We start from the raw sequence: 22,914 nt of genomic DNA on the forward strand, positions 1-22,914 counted from the left end.
TCCTCCAGGTAGGGTTCGACTCCATTGTTCTCCAGCTCAGGACGTTCTGGAAGGAGGGGAGTCACGTGGAAGCCATTGTCTTCCCTTGGGGCGCTCCACCCCATATCCTCCAGGCCTCCTCATCCAGCACATGGTGTCCTCTCCTGCCTCTGTCACTTCCACGACCTAGGAGATCAAGTCCCCAGTCCTTCCTCCCTCAGATACAGAAGTCCAGCGTCTCTTTCCCCTCCTTCCTCAGAACCCAGCAGTCCAGGCTTCGGGTCCCCTCCTTCCCAGGACCCCAAAAGTTCAAGCCTGAAGCCTCTCTGTCCTTGGCAGGCTGTGGAGTCCTGTCCCTATTTTCTGGGAAACCGTGGTATTCTTGCCCCGCCCCCTTTGGTCTCCCGATTCACCTCCCCCTACCTGTCCCGCCCCCTCTGTCTCTGGATCTGTCCCGTCTCCCTGACCCCACCCACAGGATGAGGCCTCCTTACAATCAGTGACATCTAGTCAGACTGGAACCAGTGCTAATGGGGACATCCGGTGCACTGACCCAGGGAGGTCCCGGGCTCAGGCTCTGGGACTATAAATACTGGCACACAGTGGCCTCTGCACAGCGGCTGCAGGTGAGACACCAGCCTTGCCTTTGCCCCTGCGCTCCTCTGCTCCTGCACTACAAGGGCTGGAGGCAGACTGGCAGGAGAGCCTGCCCACCCCCTCCCCAGCCATGGCTGCCCTCCCCCCTGCCCTGCTGTGCCTGGGTGCCCTGGACTTCCTGTGGGGTGAGTGATCCACCGGGGATGCAGAAGACTGGTGAGCTGGTCTGGATCTGCGGCAGGGCACCGGTTGTGCTGGCTGGGGCTTGGGGCCGCCTGGCATGGTTCTGTAACAGGGGATTGGCCACGGTGGAGCTTCTGGGGACAGGGCCCCGGCCAGCTGGAACCAAGGACTATTTGGGTAGACTCTGGCCGGCGATTGGCCAAGCCAGTTGTGGGAAGGGGGCTGAGCAGGCCTTTCTGGGACACAGATGGTTCAGAGGAAGCAACTTTAGTTTAAGTTAATATTTGCCAGACATTGTTCCACGGCCTTTACATATACTATTTCATCTAACACTGTCACAGCTCTGCCAACACGCCCTTTTTACAGATGAAACTGAGGCCCGCAGGTGGTACCTTGGCCACGTAGACATGGCTAGAGCGGGGCGGTCAGGATTAGAATCTGATGTGTCCGGCCTCAAAATCCAACGGATTATGCTGACTCCCTCCTCTCCCCCTCTCCCCCTCTCCCCCTCTCCCCTCCGGGTTCCCTCAGGCCCAACGGTTGCCTTTGTGGATTTCCAGGGTCGTTACTTCGTCACGGCCTTCTTGGAGAATGGGGGCGCGGAGGAGCCCAGCTTCCGCCTGTACGTGTCGCCCCCGCCCAAGGGGCCCCCAACGGCGGTGCAAGTGAGGGCGCAGCCGGTGGGGGGACCGCCTTTCCGGCGCGCGCTGAGCCTGCAGCCGGGCGCCACCGCGTGGGTGCGCCTGCCCAGCGCCGTGGAGCTGCGGGGCTCGCGGCGGGCGGCGGGGGCCGCCGTGCGCTTGGCCGCGTCGCGACCCGTGGGAGTGACGGTGGTGAACGCGCGGGGGCGCACCTCCTTGGACACCGCGCTGGCGCTGCCGCGCCGCCTGCTGGGCACTCGCTACGTGGTGGTGACGCCGTCGCTGCGGCCCCACGACCGGCACAAGGAGTTTGCGGTGGTGGCCGGCGCTTGGCCCACGCGCCTGCGCCTCACGCCTCCGGTGCCCATCCTGCTGGATGGCGTCGAGCATGCTGCCGGCCGGCCCTTCCTCGTGCGCCTGGAGCCCTTCCAGGCGCTGCAGGTGCAGAGCGCAGGCGACCTGTCGGGCACCCGCGTCGTGGCCACTCACCCCGTCGCGCTGCTGGCTGGCCACAGTTGCCTGCGAGCGAGAGATAAGGCCTGTGGCCACGTGTCCGAACAACTGCTGCCCCAGGATTACTGGGGCCGCGTCTATGCCATACCCCCGTTCGCGCCCGCGGCCCCCGGCCCCAGAGACCAGGTGTTTGTGGCGGCGGACAGCCCCGGCAGCCTGAGCTTCTGGGGGGGCGGCGCCAATGGGGCGCGGGCTGTGCGCCCCGGGGCCGTGCTGCACTTCGCGGTGGACCCAGTGCGCCCCCTGGTGCTGCGCTCCTCCGCCCGCCTGCAGGTGCTTTTCCTGGCTGCAGCCGCGGCCCGCGGGGGCGTCGCCTACAATCCCTTCTTCGCTCTCTTGCCCCCGGTGGACGCGTTCAGCCGCAGCTTTGCGCTCACTGCGCAGCCGGGCTTTTCCAACGTCGCGGTGCTGCTGGCGCGCGAGCCCACCCCGGTGCTCCTAGACCGGCAGCCGCTGCCCAACCTGTACTGGCGCCTGATTCCCGGCGGCCCAGAGCCGCGTCACGGGCAGCATCCTGGTGAAAGCCGGGGCCCCGCTCAGGGTTTCGTCTGGACCGAGGTGGCATATGGGCCTGAGCCCGGAGTGGTGCATTTGCTGGAGACTCGCGGGATGCCGGTGGGCGTGCTTAGCTTCGGCACCGCCCCTGGCGCGGGCTTCGGGACCCAGGCCATGGGGCAGCCGAACGAAGGTGAGCAGCGCTGGGGCCTGAGACAGTGGGAAGATGAGCCGGCGATGGGATCCCAGATCAGGGACGGGGAAAATCACACTACCTGCAATTCCTCGCATAGCAGACGGAGAAGCAGGGTTGTTGTTTTTTTAAAATGCAAATCATTCCCTCCTTCACTCAAAATCTTTCCACGCAGTTATTATTACACTCAGCAAAAGCAAAGTCCTTACAGTGTTTAATGAGGCCCCATACAATCTGCTCTCATTACCTCTCTGGTCTCATCTCTTCTCACCCCTGGCCTTCCTTCATTCCATTCCAGCCACACTAGCCACACTTACTTTCTCCTCCCAGCTCCAGGGCCTTAACACTGACCATCCCCCTGATATCTTTATGGATCTCACCCTCATCTCCTTCAAGTCTTTGCTCAAATGCCATCTTTTTACTCAGGCCAAATTGACCACTCAATTTAAAATAGTAATTCCCCATCTGTTACAAACTCTAGCCCTTTCCTGATTTTTTTTTCATGGCTCATATCACTTTTTTTTAAAGATTTTATTTATTTATTCATGAGAGGCACAGAGAGAGAGAGAGAGAGAGAGAGAGAGAGAGAGGCAGAGACACAGGCAGAGGGAGAAGCAGGCTCCATGCAGGGAGCCGAAGCTGGGACCCGATCCCAGGACCCCAGGATCACGCTCTGGGCCAAAGGTGGCGCTAAACCGCTGAGCCACCCGGGCTGCCCTCATATATCACTTTTTGTATGCTTAGTCTCTTTCTCCCATCTGTTCCTTGAGGTCAATGCTTTTTTAAAACAATTTAAGGATGGCTGGGTGGCTCAGCAGTTGAGCGTCTGCCTTCGGCTCAGGGCCTGGTCCCAGGGTTCTGGGATTGAGTTTCCAGAGCACAAGTTTTTTTTTTTTTTTTTTTTTTTTTTAATTTTATTTATTTATTCATGAAAGAACGGGGGGGAGGGGCAGAGACACAGGCAGAGAGAGAAGAAGGCTCCATGCAGGGAGCCCGACATGGGACTTGATCCCAGATCCCGTGATCATGCCCTGAACCAAAGGCAGACCACTCAACCACTGAGCCACCCAGGCATCCCCAGAGCACAAGTTTTTAGCCACTGTTTTGTTTTGTTTTATTTTGTACTGCTTCACACATAGTCTAGACTTATGTGCTAAGTGGTAAATACTTTTATATATAATGTATGTCCATTATGTAATGCATTCCTCACAGCCACTCTGGAGGTCTCTATTCTCCCCATTTTTCAAATTATTTATTCATTTATTTGAGAGAGAGAGAGAGTGAGTGGGGGGAGGAGAAGGGCTGAGGGAGAAAATCTTTTTTTTTTTAAGATTTCATCCATTTATTCATGAGAGAGAGAGAGAGAGAGAGAGAGAGAGAGAGAGGCAGAGACACAGGCAGAGGGAGAAGCAGGCCCCACCCATGGAGCCTGATATGGGACTCAACCCCGGACTCCAGGATCATGCCCCTGGCTGAAGGCAGGCGCTAAACCGCTGAGCCACCCAGGGATCCCCTGAGGGAGAGAATCTAAATGCAGACTCCCTGCCAAGTGGAGCTCCACTTGGGGCTCAATCTTAGGACCCACGAGATCATGCCCTGAGATGAACCCAAGGAGCTGGATGCTCAACTGACTGAGCTATCCGGGCACCGCTATTATCCCCATTTTATAGTAGAAGCAGTTAAAGGTTGAAGGCAAGAGACCGCCATCCAAAGCTACACAGTGAGCAAGCCGTAACTGCAAACGCAAAACTTGCTCAGGCTGCTGGGAAACAGGCTGGTCGCCTGCCAGAGTGCAGCGCTACGCACAGCGGAGTAGCTGGACGCTGACCATGGTTCTGAATATAGCTTGCTACTGTGTAATCCTGGAATCCATCTCCTCCAGTTCCAGAAAACAGTGGGAGACCAGGGAGATTAGAGAAAAGTGAGGGTATAGTCAGAGAGGCTAGGATTTCTTAGAAATGAAAACATGGACTTCAATTCGTTTATTAAAATTGGCTCACAGCTGGATTCTGGGGACAAAAGGCCTGGATTCAAATTCTACTATAGGGCAGCCCCGGTGGCGCAGCGGTTTAGCGCCGCCTGCAGCCCAGGGCATGATCCTGGAGACCCTGGATCGAGTCCCACATGAGGCTTGCCTGCTTCTCCCTCTGCCTGTGTCTCTGCCTCTCTCTCTCTGACGCTATGAATAAATAAATAAAATCTTTTAAAAAATTCTACTATAAGCTGTGTGATCTTGGGCAAGCCATGTCATCTCTCTGAACCTCAACTTTCTCCTCTGCAAAGCGTGAATAATAATCTCAACAATTCATAAGGCTGTTGGGACGTTTTTAAAAATGAGTTAATAGAAGGGTGCTTGGCACGCAGTAAATACTATTAATTTTCAACATTTTTTTTTTTTTTAGATTTACTTCAGGCTAGGCCATTTCTAGGCACCGGAAATGCAACAAAGTACAACATAGAAACATTCCTATCCTAGAGAGCTGATACTTTAATTCATATTGTAATCCATCCCGAAAGTATGTATTATGTTTTGATAGAAAATATGCAAACCCCTGGGATCCCTGGGTGGCTCAGGGATCCCTGGGTGGCTCAGCGGTTTAGTGCCTACCTTTGGTCCAGGGTGTGATCCTGGGGTCCCGGGATTGAGTCCCTTATTGGGCTCCCTGTGTGGAGTCTGCTTTTCCCTCTGCCTGTGTCTCTGACTCTCTCTCTCTCTCTCTGTCTCTCATGAATAAATAAATAAAATCTTTTTTAAAAAAAGAAAATATGCAAACCCCTACAGAACAAAGTTACCTCTTAAAAGTTCATTTTGTAGGTGTCTAGCATCATATATCAACAGCTATGAAAAAAAGCTCCCTTCCCTTGGAAATGGGGAAGTTATATCCCCACAGAACACACACACACACACACACACACACACACACACATTCTTAAGGCTGCTTAACATGGCAAACTGGAAGTCCTCACTGGCCAAAATCAACCCACAGAAGTATTTAGACTTACTGGCTCACAGATTTTTGTAATAACCAATATGGTGTCCTTAGAGTCTATGCTCTCCAGCTCATCACAGCCCTATTGTATACCCACACTGTGCTGACCATTTCTGTATTGTACTTCAGCCTCACCCTCTCTTTCTGATTATATGCGCCCACTTCATTTTAGATTGGGAACCCTGCTAGCTTGTGCACGTTGAGTCTCCAATGACCCTGGAGGCCTAGGGCATGGAGGCAGGAAAGGGTTGAGACCAAATTCCAGGATCCAGTTCTGTTGCATCATTTCATCTCATCTCATCTCCAGATATTCTGACTAAGGAAGATTGGAACCCTTCCACAGAATCCTATCCCCTGCTAGAGTCTTCCCTGATGATGCTACTCCAGTTCCCAGGATCCTGTAAAGACCATGCATGTTCCAATGGGACCACGTGTCACCTTGTGAAGCACAAACCTGAGTGTGTAGCCAGCACCCAGGCCACCGAGATCATGTTCAGTCCCAAGACAATATCTTTCAAGGACTCCAAAACAGCATCCATCATCAGCTCTAAAACCATGGCAATGACCAAACCAGGATCAGAGAGCACACCTGAAGCAGAACCAGGGATTGTAACTGTGGCCATAAATGAACATCAGCCTGAATCTATGGTTTTGATTAAACCAGAATCTGAACCTCTGGCTGTAAAAGAACCAATTCCTGAAACCCTGGTCGTGGCTGAACCAGCACCTGCATCTTTCACCCTGACAGTACCCATAGCTGAACAAGAATCTGAACCCAAGACTGTGTCTAAGGCTAGGTCAGAAACTATCTCAGTGGCCAAGCTGGGGCTCCAGGTGGTGGCAGTGACTGAACCAGGCTTGGAGGCTATGACTATGGCAAAGCAAGAACTTGAAACTGTGTCTGACTCCAAAATGGTGTCTGAGGCCAAATTAGAGACAGAGGGGGTGCCTAGTAAGGGTCAGGGGAGCATCACAGGAGGTACCTGCTGGGCTTCCGGGCTACCATACATCTACACTTTTGATGGCTACTCTTTCGGTGTGCCTGGGGGCTGTACCTACATTCTGAGCCATTGCCCCCAGGCCCTCCCTGGTGGCCTTCCTGCCTTCCAGCTATGGATTGCCTGCTCTGGAGAGAGGCAGCCTATGCACTTTGTCACAATGCGCATCTTTGGAGTCACCATCACTGCTCTGAAGCATGAGTTTGGCTTTGTCCAGGTAAGAATCATTTTGTATGGAATCCTGGGAAACTGTATCCTTCTCTGTCCCTCATTTTTGTCAACTCTACAGTGGAGGCAATTATATAAGTCCACAATCCCTTATCCAGAATGCTTGGGGTCAGGTACATTTCAGATTTTGGAATTTCAAGTGGTCATATCATGCAAATGCCATATATTATATAATAATCCCAATAGGTGTTACACAATTATAGACATTAATACCTCTGCAGTGAAATGTCTGACTATTCACACTAAATAGGATAAACTAAGACGATAAGTAGCCATACCATGAGTTCAGGTCAGCTTTTGCTGCCAATTATGTTCTTTTTTTTTTTTTTTTTAAGATTTTATTTATTTATTTGACAGAGAGAGAGCACAAGAGAGAGCAGGAGAGGAAGAAGCAGGTTCCCTGCTGAGCAGAGAGCCCAATGAGGGGCTCAATCCCAGGACCCTGGGATCATGACTTGAGCCAAAGGCGGGTACTTAACCGACTGAGCCACCCAGGTGCCCTGCCAATTATGTTTTAACGTCAAATACACAAAACATCTTAGTCTTCAGACCACTTTTGCATTTGGGGATTGCGGATAAGGGATTATGGGTCTCTAGCACCTATGCTAACAGCTTCCTGTGCAGTGGGAATGAGTTAACAGTGTAGAAAGCACTTGGAACAGAGTCCATCTCATGATAAGTGTCATCTGAGGAGTGTTTGCCATGTTTATTGTCCCCTAACACTGACAACTAGAACCTCTAAATTCTGTGAGCTTTGGACTTATCCTAGGACCACGTGCAGCCACTAGCATGTCAAAAATTTCTCCTCGGGGAAGTTTTGGATGCATTACCCTGGAAGGTTGTAGGGACTAGAATATGTTTAATCAGAGTTGCTAGAGGGAGCAAACCTATGAGGTTATGGATATACTAACACACTCCTCAGCACCACTATGGAAAGACAAGGGACTCCGGAACCTGATGGCCTGAGTTCAGATCCTAAGTTGACCACCTGTGATCTGTGTGACCTTAGGCAAATTATTTACACTCTCTTGGCCTTAGCGTCTTCATCTGTGAAATCAGGTTGATGAAAAGATTGAACTCGTCAGACTGGAGTGAGGATCAAATAGGCTAATATATAGAAAGCTCAGAAGTATAAGATGCTAGGATCTGATGAATAAGCCCATGATGCTCCATACTCCCCTCCACACACCTCTTGAGAGCTCACCCTGTCACTGCGGAGTCATCAAGAGTCTCCCAAGTGCTCTTATGGCTCCCCAGCAACAGCACCCCAACCCATAGCACCTTTAAATTCTCAGGGCTCCAGATTTATACTCTTATTAAATGAACCCCTTTCTTCCAAGGACCCACCACTCCTGAGTTTCTTCATTGATTAAGAAATGTTTTATTGGGGATCCCTCGGTGGCTCAGTGGTTTAGCGCCTGCCTTTTGCCCAGGGTGCCATCCTGAAGTTCTGCATCGGGCTCCTGGCATGGAGCCTGCTTCTCCCTCTGCTTGTGTCTCTACCTCTCTCTCCCTCTCTATGTCTATCATGAATAAATTTTATTTTTTTATTTTTTATTTTTTAAAGATTTTTATGTATTTATTTATAGAGACACACACAGAGAGAGAGAGAGAGAGAGAGGCAGAGACACAGGCAGAGAGCGACACAAGCAGGCTCCATGCAGGGAACCTGACGCGGGAGGACTCGATCCCGGGTCTCCAAGACCATACCCCAGGCTGCAGGCGGCGCTAAACCGGTGCGCCACGGGGGCTGCCCTATCATGAATAAATTAAAAAAAAAAGAAATGTTTTATTAGTATATACCAGATCTTGCTTAAGGCCCTGAGGACACATCAATGACAGAGACAGACAAAATCCTTGTTTTCATGGTACTTATGCTCTAGTGGAGAGAGATTGGCAATAAGTACAAATTATTATGTACTGTGTTTGAAGGTGATACATGCTAAGGAGGAAAAAAATGGATCAAGAAAGTGGCATTGGGGGGGCACCTCAGTGGCTCAGTGGTTGAGTGTCTGCCTTTGGCTCAGGTTGTGATCCTGGGGTCCTGGGATCAAGCCCTGCATCAGGCTCCCCATGGGGAGCCTGCTTCTCCCTCTGCTTATGTCTCTGCCTCTTTCTCTGTGTCTCTCATAAGTAAATAAATAAAATCTTAAAAAAAAAAAAGGAAAGTGGCATCAAGATGTCTGAGAGTAGGGCAGTCTGGGTGGCTCAGCGATTTAGCACCACTCTCAGCCCAGGGTGTAATCCTGGAGACCTGGGATCGAGTCCCATGTTAGGCTCCCTGCATGGAGCCTGCTTCTCTCTCTGCCTGTGTCTCTGCCTCTCTCTCTTTCTCTCTCTCCGCCCCCTTTCTCTTGAATAAATAAATAAAATCTTTTAAAATAAAGATGTCTGAGAGTATAGCTTTAAGTAAGAGGATCTCTCTGAGAAGATGAAACTTGAACATTTTTTTTTTTGAGCCAAGTTTTAAAGGAGGTGAGGGAGAGACCCATGTGTACATCTGAGAGAAGAACATTCCAGGCAGCAGAAACAGCCAATGCCTAAGGTGGGAATCTGACAGTCACTTTAGAGGAACATCAAGAAACCCAGGCTGAAGTGGAAAGATTCTGATACAGAGGTGAAGGAGAGACAATGGGGATCACATTGTGTATCACCATATGGGCTCTTGCAACAACTTTGTCTTTTATTCTGTATGAGGTGGAAGCCAAGGAAAGATTGTGTGCAGAGGAGGGATGAAATATCACATGAGTGTTAACAGGATCCCTGCGGCCGCTCTGTGGGGAACAGACTATGGGGCTTGTGAAGGATGCACCAGGAGACCAATGAGGAGGTTGCTGCAATTGTCCGGGCAGGAGATGATGGTTGGACCAGGGTAGAGATGGTGAATGAGAGTAAAAGTGGGTTGGTAACCTTGGTGGGTGGACGCAAAAAAATGGAAATCATGGAGATATATGATCTAGAAGCTCTTGGTGGAGGCTCTTGGTAATTGGGGATAAGACACTGGGGTCCTAGCTGAAGGCTCTCCTATTAATTAACTGGAGACTCCTCAGTAGATTAATTACCTAGATTCCTGAGGGAAGTCTTCTGAATTTTGCATGAGGTCGCATCTGGGTATTAGAATAAGATTCCTGGATAAATAAATAAATAAATAAATAAATAAATAAATAAATAAATAAGACTCCTGGTTAGTCCACAGAGTGACCTTCCAACCAGAACAATGCCTGTGGAGAACATTCCCTGAGGACAAATTTCAGACATGCCAGTAACTGCATGTGGTCCTAGGATACGTCCAAAACTCACAGAATTTGGAGGTTCCAGATGTCAGTGTTAGGGGACAATAAGCATAGCAAACCCTCCTCACATGAACCATAAGGTGGACTCTATTCCAGGTGCTTTTCCTATGTCAACTCATTCCCACCTTACAGCCCCAAAGCCCCCACTCCCTCCTATCCCCAAATCCAACCCCTTCAGCTTCCATCCTCCATCCCTCCTCAAATGCTCAGGAACGCACCCTTTCTGGTGACACCTGCTCTTGGGTCCCCCCTGCAGGTGAACCAGCAGCGGCTCCGGCTGCCGGCGACGCTGCAGGACGGGAGGCTGCGGTTGTATTTCCGCAGCTCCGAACTATGGGCAGAGGTAGGGCTGGAGCAGGAGCCGCCCGCGCTGCGCCTAGTGTACGACTGGCAGCACGCGCTGTCCCTGCAAGTGAGCGACGGCTACCGGGCGCGTGTGGCGGGCCTGTGCGGCAACTTCAACCGGGACCCGGCAGACGACGTGGACGGTCCCGACCCGCGCGCCTTCCTGCGCTCTTGGGCCCTGCAGCCGCCCGGTGCCCCGTGCCACGACCTCTGGGCGGCTCCCTGCGCCCAGCCAGCGTCCCCACCAGCGACCCCCGGGCCCTGCGCCATCCTGGTTGCTCTGAACGGGCCATTTAGCCCCTGTCACAACGTGCTGCTGCCTGCGCCCTTCGAGACCAGCTGCAGGGCTTGGATCTGCCCCTTTGCCAACTACCGAGCCGCGCTTTGCTTGACCCTCCGGGTCTACACGCGTGCATGTCAGCGCCTGGGTGTCAGCATGGACTCCTGGAGATTCCAGACTGGCTGCCGTGAGTGAGCCTTAGATAGAAAAGGCTATGGGCTACTGGGGAAGGGGATTCTGGGACTCAGGGAGTGGCACTCCTTGATGCTAGAATTGATTCTTGGGGCAAGCATGCAGGGTCCCTTGGGTGGGGCTGCAGAGTACCCAGAGACGGGGTTCCTTGGGTCTGGGGATGGAGACATTCTACCTTAGGGGTAGGATGGATTTCTGGTTTCTAGGAGCTGGAACACCTACCTCACTTAGGCCTTTGGGGCCTAGGGTGAAGGCTTCTAGGCCCTGGGGTCCAGAATTAGTTAATTCTAAAAGTCAAGATTTCTGGATTTGGTGGATGGAAAAGTCCTCTAGGTGACAAGCCCTTCAGGGTCTGTGTCCCAGGGAAGACTTTTATATTGTGGAAAGGGGACTTCTGGCTTCTGATGATAGAAACTTCTTTACTCTGTGAGATGGAAATTGCTGGAAAGCCTCCATCTAGGGATCCTGGGGATGACTCTTGGAAGCTGAGGGTGAGGAGGTCTCCCTTCCAGGGGTTGCTGAATACTTAGTCTCCGAAACCAGACTGGGAGGTCCTGATGTGAACACTGTCTCTCCTCCACCTTCCTCTCCCCCTGCCCCCAGCCATCGAGTGCCCCCAAAACAGCCACTATGAGCCATGTGGCTCCTCCTGCCCAGAGACATGCCTGGGTCCGTTGGGAGCATCGTGCCCACTGCCCTGCGGGGAAACCTGCTCCTGTGATGCTGGCTATGTTCACAGCGGCCCAGCCTGCGTCCTGCGGCGCCCAGGTCCTGGTGGCTGTGGCTGCATGCACCAGGGACGCCTGCTGGCACCGGGTGAGACTTTATGGGAGGGCGTGGGCTGCACCCGCCGCTGCCTCTGCCCAGCCTCAGGAGGGAGCGTGATCTGCACTGAAGCTGGTTGCAGGCCAGGCAAGCGCTGTGTTCTGTCACATGGCCTGCGCACATGTTTGCCCTTGAGTGTGGCCACATGCGTGGTGGCCGGAGGAGGCCACTACATCACCTTCGACGGGCGCCGTTTTCGCTTCCCTGGCTCTTGCATGTACCTGCTGAGCGGCCTTCCTTCTCCAGCACTGGTGCCGCAGGAGCTCACTGACTTCCGTGTGCTCCTGGGCACTGGTCCTGATGGCGTCCCGAGTAGCCTCGAAGTGCACGTGTCTGGATGTCACCTGAGGTTGGACCCCAAGGAACCCGGTCGTGTCCTGGTGAGAACATCCCACCCCTGCCCACACATGCACCCAGGGATCCCACCTTATGACCTCTGACCCAGAGTCCTCACCTCCTCACCTCAAGACTCCCAATCCTGATCCCAAGATTCCCCTAACCTCACTCTAGGGTCATTCCTTGAGTTTTTGTCTATGATACTGGACCTTCAACCCAAAGCTCCTACCTCCTTCCTCTTGCCACATGATCTCTGACCCAGCCACTTAACTTTAACCCCCTAAAGCTAACCTCCAAATTAGAACTCAATCCTTAACTCATTATGATGAAACCCTAAGTCCAGAAGCCCCTTACTCACTCCGCCATAGCTTCTTGTGGCAAAGGAAAAGAGCTTGTAGTGCTCTTGGAAAGGCTACATGGAAGGCACTCATTAGGTGCCAATATCATGACACATATTGCACAAGAGTCCTCATCTGGAAAATTGGCATTGCCATTTTCCAGATGAGGAAACTGTGACTCAGAGAGGTGAGGCCATTTGCCCAAGGTCACACAGCAGAGCCGATATTTAAACCTTGGCATTTTGGATCCAAGGTCTATTATGCTGTCTCTGCAAATGGTCAAAAAAATACATGACCTCAACTACCTCCTTTGTGAAACATAATTCAGAGCCCCCAGTGACTCTGACACCGCTTCAATGTAGCAAATTTTCTCAACAAGGTAGAAAAGTCTGGGAAGAGACACTGGGAGAGTACCTATGGGACTGTGGGGACGAGTATTCACTGACCAGAGGACAGGACCCAGACACTGTCAGTTATTTTACATCAGAAGTTTGCCTGGGCAATATTTTTAATTTATTACTGAATTACAATTTTTTTCTTTTGAGAGGATTGCATTGAATCTATAACTCAAAGTGGGGAGACTATTGAGTTTGCCAGCCCACCAACATGGTATACTTTTGCTTTTCTAAGTTTTTTATTTTATTTTTTATTTTATTGCATTTAAGTTTGATCAACTAACATATAGCGTATTATTAGTTTATTAGAAGTAGAGTTCGGTGGGGCAGCCCCGGTGGCTCAGCGGTTTAGCACCGTCTTTGGTCCAGGGCCTGATCCTGGGGACCCGGGATCAAGTCCCACGTCAGGCTCCCTGCATGGAACCTGCTTCTCCCTCTGCCTCTCTCTCTCTCTCTCTCTCTCTCTGTGTCTCTCATGAATAAATAAATAAAATCTAAAAAAAAAAAAAAGTTCGGTGATTCATCAGTTGTATATAACATCCAGTGCTCATTACATCACAAGCCCTTCTTAATGCCCATCACACATCCCCCCACCCCCATTGACAGTTCTCACCAAGTATTTGGTCAAGTATTTGTTGGAAAAAGTATCAGCACCATGGACAGCATCCCAAGCGCGCTTTCAGGTCATCGTAAACAGACCCTTAGTCCCTCAACAAGGCCTTCTGGAGGCCCTGCTCTTACCTAGAGACATAGGCATCCTTGGTACTGATACTGAGCCTAGAGCCCCAGCCTGACATACCCTCTTCACACAGGTGAATGGAGACTGGGAGAATCTACCATTCCAGGCTATGAACAGCAGTATGCTCATCTTTCGCCGTGGCTGGGACACTGTGGTCAGCTGCCCCTTTGGCTTGCGTGTGACCTATGCCCCTGGGATCCGAGTGGTACTGGATCTTCCAGCAGCATATATGGGCCATGTGATGGGGCTGTGTGGTGACTACAATGGGGATCCCATGGATGACCTCCAGGTGCCTGGAATTGTGCTGGGCACCAAGCTGCCTGAGGATGCATTGGCTTGGGCCTTCGGCCATAGCTATCTGGTGGGTTCCCCGACTGGGTGCCTGAATGCTGCTGACAAGATGCCGCCACTGCCACCATCCTGTGTCACCCCGCTAACCACCAGCACCCCAGCCCACTTTGCCAACATCTGTGACATCCTCTTGGATCCCCTGGGTCCCTTCCAGCTGTGCCATGAGATGCTGGCACCAGGTCCCTATGTCCAAGATTGCATGGTGGATGTATGCCTAGGCATTGGACCCTGTCCCATGCTAAGCCTCTACTGTGAAACTTGCCAGCTGCTGGGTGGCGAAGTCTTCCCCTGGCGGAAGTCGACTCTGTGCAGTGAGTGCCTAGGGCTTCAGTCCAGCCTCTCCATCTTTGCTCCTCTGGGAAACCTGGCCCCACTCCTGACTGAGGCTCAGCTCCTTGGCTGTTACCCGTCCCAGAATGCTAGCTCATCCCTGCATAATGTATCCCTGAGACCCTGTACTTCCCACTGCACCAGCCTCCACCCATCCCTCCACTCCCCACCAAACCCTTAACCTTTCTTTTGCCCATCCTAAAGTGTCAGGCCTACTCTGACTGAAGGCCAGCCCCCAGCTCTCATCCTTCCGTCTTCTCAGCCCTGATTATGGTCCAACCCTTCAGCGCTTACCTCTCAGGGACTCAGATCTGTTCATAGCCCAGCCCCCAAGCCCTTACCCATCCCAAGCCCTACAGATTAGCTATTCCTCAGATCCACGGTTAGCCACCTGGTCTGTTGCTATCTGAAGGTTCCTGCTGCTCTGCCCAGGTAGAGCTTTACCCCTGCAAGGCCCCAGATGCCCCATCAGAGCCCCAGAGGCTGGGGGCGGGGGGGGGGGGGGGGGGGAGGCGTGAGATTCCCAACAGCACATGGCTGCCTTGAAGTAATCCTCCATTCCTTGTTCCCGCAGGCCCGCTGTGCCCCGCACACTCCCACTATGTGCTGTGTGCTCCTGGTTGCTCAGCCACTTGTGCAGGGCTGAAGCCACCATCTGGCTGCGACAGCGGGCTCTGCCGAGAGGGTTGTGTGTGTGACCCAGGCTTTGTGCTGAGCGGCGCCATCTGCGTGGCCCCAGCTCAGTGTGGCTGCCTGAGTGCTGGCCGCTACTTGGAACCCGGCATGCCACTGCCGCCCCCTTCCCCCACCACTGGCCGCTGCTGCCGCTGTCACCCTGGTGGCCGAGTGGCCTGCAAACCCTGCCGCGCAGCCCCAGGTGGCCCAGGCTTCTGCCTCGCCTCAGACGGACTCTGTTACCGCACCTTCGATGGCACCACCTTCCACCTCCCAGGCACCTGCACCTACTCATTGGTGGGCACGAGCAGGCGACGCCTTCCGGGTGTGTGGCCCTTGGAGGTGGTGCTGGAGAAAGGCCCAGGGATGCCCAAACTCCGCAGCGTGCTGCTCCGTGTGCTTGGCCACCGCTTCCGCCTAGCCTGGGAGGACCGGGGGTACATCACGGTGAGCCCCCGCACTGGGGTCCACCTCTGGCTGCCTCATAGTCTCTGTTCCCTGAGGATGCCGCCTGATGCCCTCCTCTCTCCCCAACCTCATTGCCACTCTCCTCCTCCTCCCTTCTCCACTTCCTCCCTCTTCTGCCCCTTCCCCTTTCAATTCCTCTCTCAATAGTTGGGTCTGCCTCCGTGTTCCATGAGGCTCAAGCTCCCAGTCTCTCCCACTTCCCTCCTCTCTCTCTTCACCACTCCCGCCATGCTCACCCCCCCACCCCCATTGTCACCTCTGCCTCTTTCTCTCCTCTACCTGGATCTCCGTGGGCCTCTCCTGCTCGGGATCTATCATTACCTCTTCCCCAAGAGGCCCACTCAGCCTTCCCTGACCCCTGCTCCCTTGGCTGACCCCCTCACTGGTGCCCCTGCCTCACCACTGCTTTTCCTTTCCAGGTCTCCCCCTTCTTTTCTCTCCCCCTCTCTCCTCCTCACGTCCCCACATCCCCTCCCTCCTCTTAGCCAGCTCCACAGACCTCTGCTGCCTCCCATCCCCCAGATCCGTGGATGCTCTCAGGTGTCTCTCCAGCCCCTGAGCAAGAGGTTTCCCCTCTACCGGGACTCCAGGCCCACCTCACCACTCTCCCTCCCCTCACTCTCCCTCCCCTGCCAGGTCTCCACACACCTCCCCAGATACCTACTCCCAGGCACTGCCTTCAATGCCCCTCGACTCCTCTCCTTCACCCCACGCCCCTCATCTCACCCCAGCAGTCCCAGTCCACTCTTCCCCTGTTTCGGCACACCACCTCACTTCCCCTTGGCACACCCCGCACCCCCCGCCGCTTCACCGCTCCCCCCACCCCACAGTCTTCCCCCAGTTCTCTCCAGACCCGGACCTCCCCCCTCACTCTAGACTGCCCCACCCCTGCCCGCAGGTGGACGGCGTGCGGCGCTCCCTGCCCTTCGCGCTGCCCAGGGGCCGGGTGCGCGCCTTCGCGCGGGGCGCCTCGGTGGTCCTCGCGGTGCGGGGGGGCCCGCGCCTGCTTTTCGGGCCCGGCGGCCACCTGAGCGTGCAGCTGCCTGCGGCCTACCGCGGCCTCACGCGCGGCCTCTGCGGCAACTTCAACGGCGACGCGGCGGATGACCTGCAGCTGCCGAGCCCGGGGCCCTGCGCCGCGCCACGTCCCTGCCCCGGATCGGGCTGTCCACCGGCCGCGGAGGACGCGGGCGCAGACGCAGCGGGGCCGGGCGCTTGCGGCCTCCTGCGGGAGCCCACCGGCCCGCTGGCGCCCTGCCACGCGCTGCTGCCGCCCGAGCCCTTCTTCCAGGCCTGCGTGGCCGACGTGGGCCGCGCCCGCGGGAACCGCAAAGCGCTCTGTGCCTCCCTGCAAGCCTACGTGGCTGCCTGCCAGACGGCTGGTGCGGATATGCGGCCCTGGAGGGCTCCCAGCTTTTGCCGTATGTGCCCCCCCAGAGGGCTTTCAGAGCTGGCCCGGGGGTGAGGGGGGTCCGGGGCGGGGCACCTCGGTCTGGTCTTCACTCATAACACACGCGTTAGTTGAGGACCTACTATGTGTCGGGCCCACCCTAAAGATCCAGCATCAAACAGGACAGAGTCCTGCACACATTATGGTTGGGAAAACAGATTTGATTTTATCCCTTAGCTAATATTTACAAAGCACTCATTCAATATCAGGTGCTGCGTTAAAATTGTTCTCTCTGGACCAGCAGCATCGGCAGTACTCAGGGCTTGTTTACAATGCAAACTCTGGCCCTGTCCCAGACTTACTGAATCAAAAACTCTGGAGTTTTAACAAGCCCTCGGGGGAGACGTGGACCTAAGCTGGGTCTGAGAACCTGTTTTACCTGCTTTTAAGTCAGCTCACTCCATCTGTGAATTGCTCTAGGAGATAGGGACCATTGTCTGCCTCCTGTAATTGAGGACACTGAGGCACAGAGAATTTTCCAGATCTCACAGCCCATAGAGTAGAACTGGCCTTTCCACCTGGTTTCACTATCCTCTCTCTGATGCCCTATGGTATAATTTGTCTCCCAACAATAATGTAAAAATTGTTCCAGTAATAACATGAAAAGAACAGGTGACTTTACTGTGTATATGCTCGGTGCTAAGCCCTCAATTCTACCAACAGCCCCATTAGGCAAGAACATTTTGTGGATGAGGGAAACCAAGGCATAGATGGCTAAGGAATTTGCCCAGCATCACACACCTAGAAAATGACTTAGTAGCGGGCATCTGAATATTTGTTTATTTAACAAATTCTCATCAACTTCAAATTTCTCCGTCCACACGTATCCTCCAGATCCTCATGGACTCTCAGCCCCATCTTGACTTATCATTGTGGTGTCAGTATCTCTCTCTGACCTCTTTCTTCCTCTAGGTTCAAATGATCCTGGAGGGAGTCTGTAGGATTGTTCTTTACTTACAGACTTATGGCCACCTCCCCCTCTGTCTGTCATGCTCATTTATCCAGCTCTGGCCCGACCAGCTGGTCATGGATATACAATGTGGCCACTGTATCAAGCAGGACTTTTAATGGCAATGTCAGAATCCTAGCTCAAACTGAAGAAAGAATGAAGGATCTGGAACACATATAACTGCAAAGACTGAGGGTATTTCTATCCTCAGGCTTAGCTGGATTAAGAATTTTCAACTGTCCATTTTTCTCTTTCAAACCATCCATCTCATTCTTCCCTTCCATCCTCTCTGTTAGCTTTATTCTCAAGCAGATTCTTCTCTTGTGGTAGCAGCAAGGCTTTGGCAACTTCAGGCTGACAATCCAACCGGCATCAAAGCCTTTGCAAAAATGTAATACTCTTTTCCCAGCAAAACTCCCAGGGTAACTACCCACAGGCTTTGCCTGTCCAGTTATTGTGATCCAGAGGAGGGAAGAATGATCTGATTAGCCAGCCCTGGGTTCCGTACACATCCCTGGAACCTGGATGTGAAATCACCTCAGTCCACAAGTTGAAAGTAAGGATGGGTAGTTGCCAAAAAGCAAGTGGAGGTATTATTATTATTATTAGAAGGGCAGAGAGGGCAAGAAAAGACATGTACCACCAGAATCCATCGACAGTTCCTACAGACCCAAACAAGCAGGATAGGAGGTGGAATCATTTGGTGGTTCGAGTAATGGTCAACCCCTTCAGCAGGGTCTGGGATCGGGAGGGAACACCCCACAAAAGATAAAGAGCAGGGAAGCCGTGTTAGTCACATCTAGGACACATTAAAGTAGCTAGCACACTGCATGTATGCAGACACTGCTCGGTCACTGCTGGTTGTTTTTGCTGTTGTGATTAATCCAGAAGGGGGAGGTCTGCAATCTGCTGGTGCTGGGTAAGCGGAGAACATGCTCCTGGCTTGCCCGAGTCCGACAAGCCACCTCTCCACAGCCATGCGGTGCCCCCCCAACAGCCACTACAGCCTGTGTGTGAACCCCTGCCCTGCGGCCTGTCCTGGTGTTCAGGAGGTGGTGCAGCTCCCCACTCCCTGTGCCGAGGGCTGCGAGTGTGATGATGGATTCTTCCCCGCCGGGCGTGACTGCGTCCCTGTGGACCACTGTTCTTGCTTCCACAACGGCCAATACTTCCCTGTGAGCATCCTCTTGGGTCCTTGTGAGAGCTTCACTTTTTCTTCTCTTCCTTCCACTTTGCCTCTGATCTCCACGCACTTCCTATATGGGTCTCCTCTCAGAACCTCTGGCTGCACCTCCCCTTCGATGCTATCTCACTTTTCACCCTCCCTCCCTTCCTCCACAGCCTGGCCAGACTCTCCTCCTCAAGAACTGCTCCTCCTCCTGTACCTGCCAACTAGGGGAGGGTGTGGCCTGTGTCCCCTTCAGCTGCCCTATGAAGGAGGTCTGTGGCATCACAGATGGAGTCCTAGGCTGTCGATTGCAAGGTGCCTAGGGCTATGGTCTGAGGGGTCAGAGATTGGGGCATGACTCCTAAGTCCTGGGAAGGAGAGGACTGGTGACCCAGACTTCTAAGACTCATAGGTGCCTGATCTCTCTCCCCACAGCCACCTTGGCCCCTGCCTTGAGCTCTGTGGCCTCACCACTGGTTTCTCCACCTTCCCCACCCCTCCCCAGCCCCAGCCCCCAGTGCCCAGAAAATTCCCACTTTGTTCCATGTGGCTCTGCATGTCCAGCCACATGTGCCAACCCCTCAGCCCCAGAGCACTGTAGCCACCCCTGTGCTCCTACTTGCCAGTGCCTACCTGGCCACCTGCTGCTAGAGGGCCAGTGTGTGCCCCATGCCCACTGCTTCTGCTTCCTGCACCAAGGCCGTGCTTTCTGGACAGATAACTGTACTCAGCAATGCCACTGCCCAACCCTTGGGGTCCTGGCGAGCAAGCTTCCCCAGTGTTGGCCTGACAAGTGCCATGGTCACTGCAAGGCCTCCACAGGTGGTTGGTACCATTGCCTGTTAGCCCAGCCCCCACCCAGGCCCACTGTCCTGGAGAAGTCACTGGTCTGCATTGCAACTGGAGACTTCCACTTCCATACATTTGGAGGAACCCACTATGAATTCCCTGGCTCCTGTGTCTACCGCTTGGTGGGTCTCTGTGGCACAGCCCAGGCCAACCTTGAGCCCTTCAGCCTGGATTTGACCCCACTGCCGCGGCCACGTGGCTGGACCAAGGCCCTAACCCTTTTAGCCTGTGGCCTGAGGCTGGACATGAATCCAAAAGATCTCAACCGCATCCAGGTAAGTTTTCAAAGGCTCCAGATCAACCTACTATTCCTTACCGTCCCCACTACCCACACGTAATGTGTAGTGACCCCTTTTCCTGCTGATGAACCTTTTATCAACCTTGACTGGTCCTCAAGAATGCCCTCCAAGTTCCTGGTGGCCCATTGACTTGCCTGTTGAACCCTTCCCACAGACTCTCTATTTGAGACTCCTATTACCTTTGAGTCTCCTATTACCCTCTCATTAACCCTCCACTGAGTCCTCAGTTGGCTTCCTTTTAATCACCCTCAGCCCTGATGTTCCCATGGATCCTCCCTTTCTCCCCCATTGAATATCCCTGGAACCCATTCATTACTTCTCCCCAACTGATCCTACACTGTTATGTTGATTTGTCCATTAACCCTATTTACTGTCCTCTTGACCACTCCACACCCCACAGTTCTGTACTGAGCAAGCAATCAGTTGATCTTCCTACTAATCTACTGACTGGCCCATTAATGTCATTTACGTCTCTATGCATCTTCCCATTGAGCTCCCACGCCCTTCCAATTCTCCCATTGAGCTTCCTATTGACATTGACTCCTCCATTGAATCTCAGGGCTTTCTATTAACCAATTGAGCCTGTCTTTGACTCCTAGTCTCACCCACTGAGACTTCCTTAGGCTGTCCCATTAAAATTCATCAACACACTTTCGATTCTACCCCCATTTACCCACTTGCTGAATCTTCCCATTGCCACCCAAAGCCACCTAAGCATTTTCTATTTATTTATTTATTTATTTATTTATTTATTTATTTATTTATTTATGAGAGACACACAGAGAGAGGCAGGGACACAGGCAGAGGGAGAAACAGGCTCCATGCAGGCAGGAAGCCTGATGCGGGACTCGATCCCAGGTCTCCAGGGTCACGCCCCCGGGCTGAAGGCAGTGCTAAACTGCTGCGGCACCCAGGCTGCCCATACCTAAGCATTTTCTTGATCTTCAGTACCCCTTGTATTTGTCCATCCACTTCATCCAATTATCCTTCTTGATCCTCCCATTGATCCCTCACTGATTCCTCTCTACTGACTCCCTAATTATTCTTTTTACCCTTCATTGGTCTCCCACTGACCCCTCATTGACTCTTATCTAATCACTTGACCTCCCCACCCCCCATGGAATGAATCCTTCACTGACACTCCATTTAGCCTCCACAGATGGTCACTGAATCCCCTTATGATTCCTAATGACTATGCAGGTTAACCAATATTTCCCTTGATCCTTCTCTGATCCTTCATTAACATTTCCAAGAATTTCTACTGACAGCCACTACTTCTCCCGCTGTTCTCCCACCTGCATGCCCTCCCTGTAGGTGGATGGAATTCTGGAATCCCTGCCCTTCTTTCACGGCCGCTGCCTCCGAGCCTACTACCAAGGCCGCCAGCTCTGCATAGACACGGCCTTCGGCCTCTCACTGACCTACGATTGGGACAGCCTGGCACGTGTAACACTGCCCAGGTCCTACGGACCCTACTTGTGTGGACTCTGTGGCCAACAGGGCCCGAGCAGCCCCACCGTGCAGGTGCCCGACACCTGGAAGATGGCAGAAGTGCCGGGCTGTGGTCCAATCTGTGGCCCCCTTTGTCCCGGCCCGTGCCCAGGGGCCAGGCGCACTCGATTGGCTGGAGACGAGTACTGCGGCCTGCTGGCGGCGGCCCACGGCCCCTTCAGCCCCTGCTACGCCGCGCTGGACCCGCTCCCGTTCATGGACAACTGCCTGGACGACGCGTGCCGCCACTACGGCGCTCGTCACATCGTCTGCCGAGCCCTGGCCGCCTTCGCTGTCGCCTGTCAGGCTCTGGGCGTGCACCTGCGCCCCTGGAGGACGCCTGACTTCTGTCGTGAGTGCGCGGGACTCCGCAGGGATAGCGGGTGACGCTGGCAAGAGCTAGAATTTGGGACCCCAGGGGATGGAGGGGGGCGGGGGAGGCCCAACGGAGAAGTTCAGGCCTGGGGGGTGGGGCTTGCAGGGGAGGCAGACGTGGAGGGCCTGCAGCCTAAGCAACGACACTTCCTGGCTGGTGCCCGTCTCACTCTCTGTCCCCCTCTCTGTGCCCCACTACCTCACCTCGGGGTCCCTTTCTCTGTCCCTCGTTGTCTCCCCGCCGTGTGGCTGCCCCGTCCGTCTGCTCCTCTCTCCCGGCTTGCCCCTTTGCCCCTCTGTCCCTCTGTCTGTGTCTCCCCGCAGCTTTGCCGTGTCCGCCGCACTCGCACTACGAGCTGTGCGGCCCGTGCTGCCCAGCCACGTGCGCGGGCAGAGCCAGCTGCGCCGGCCGAGGCGCCGGGGGCAGCCGCTGCTGTGAGGGCTGCGCGTGCGACGCGGGCTTCGTGCTGAGCGGCGCCGCCTGCGTGCCCCTGGCCCGGTGCGGCTGCTTCCGCGGCGGCCGCTACCGAGCTCCGGGGGCCGCGTGGTACCCGGGGCCCGGCTGCGCTCGCCGCTGCCACTGCGGCGCGGGTGGCGCGGTGACGTGCGCCTCGCGGCCGTGCGGGCGCGGGCGGGTGTGCGGCCTGCGCGGGGGCGAGCGCCGCTGCCTGCCCGAGGGCCGAGGCGCCTGCGCACTCGCCGGGCCCGCGCACGTGCTCGCCTTCGACGGCCGCGTGCTGCCGCTGCCCCCGCCGCCGCGCGCGCCCTTCCGCCCGGAGCGCTGCGTGCAGGTGCTGGCGCGCGCTGCGAGCCGGGGGCCCTGTGGCTTCGGCGTAGTCGTGGCCCGCGACGGGGCCGGGCCGCTCAGCCTGCACCTCAACCTCTCCGGGCACCTCCTGCAGCTAGACCGCTCCCGCGCGGGCGTCATCACGGTACGCGCCCCCGGGCC

The 22,914-nt window shown here is 54.4% G+C and overlaps 2 protein-coding genes across 2 annotated transcripts; both read left to right on the forward strand.

The window, feature by feature from the left end:
• Positions 1 to 706: 706 nt before the first annotated feature.
• LOC112928319 (IgGFc-binding protein-like) lies at positions 707 to 13,331 on the forward strand. The gene is made up of 4 exons (XM_026009941.2): positions 707 to 761; positions 1,291 to 2,601; positions 5,899 to 6,806; positions 10,367 to 13,331. Exons 1-4 carry the CDS (start codon positions 707 to 709, stop codon positions 10,928 to 10,930), a joined length of 2,838 nt encoding a protein of 945 aa, XP_025865726.2. The 3' UTR covers positions 10,931 to 13,331.
• A 5,998-nt stretch (positions 13,332 to 19,329) lies between these two features.
• On the forward strand, positions 19,330 to 21,995 carry LOC140594824 (zonadhesin-like). The gene is made up of 2 exons (XM_072731855.1): positions 19,330 to 20,075; positions 21,414 to 21,995. The coding sequence occupies exons 1-2, from the start codon at positions 20,046 to 20,048 to the stop codon at positions 21,975 to 21,977; spliced, it is 594 nt and encodes a 197-aa protein (XP_072587956.1). The 5' UTR covers positions 19,330 to 20,045; the 3' UTR covers positions 21,978 to 21,995.
• Positions 21,996 to 22,914: the final 919 nt, after the last annotated feature.

Source organism: Vulpes vulpes, chromosome 1 (genome assembly GCF_048418805.1).
Source record: "Vulpes vulpes isolate BD-2025 chromosome 1, VulVul3, whole genome shotgun sequence".
NCBI lineage: Eukaryota > Metazoa > Chordata > Mammalia > Carnivora > Canidae > Vulpes > Vulpes vulpes.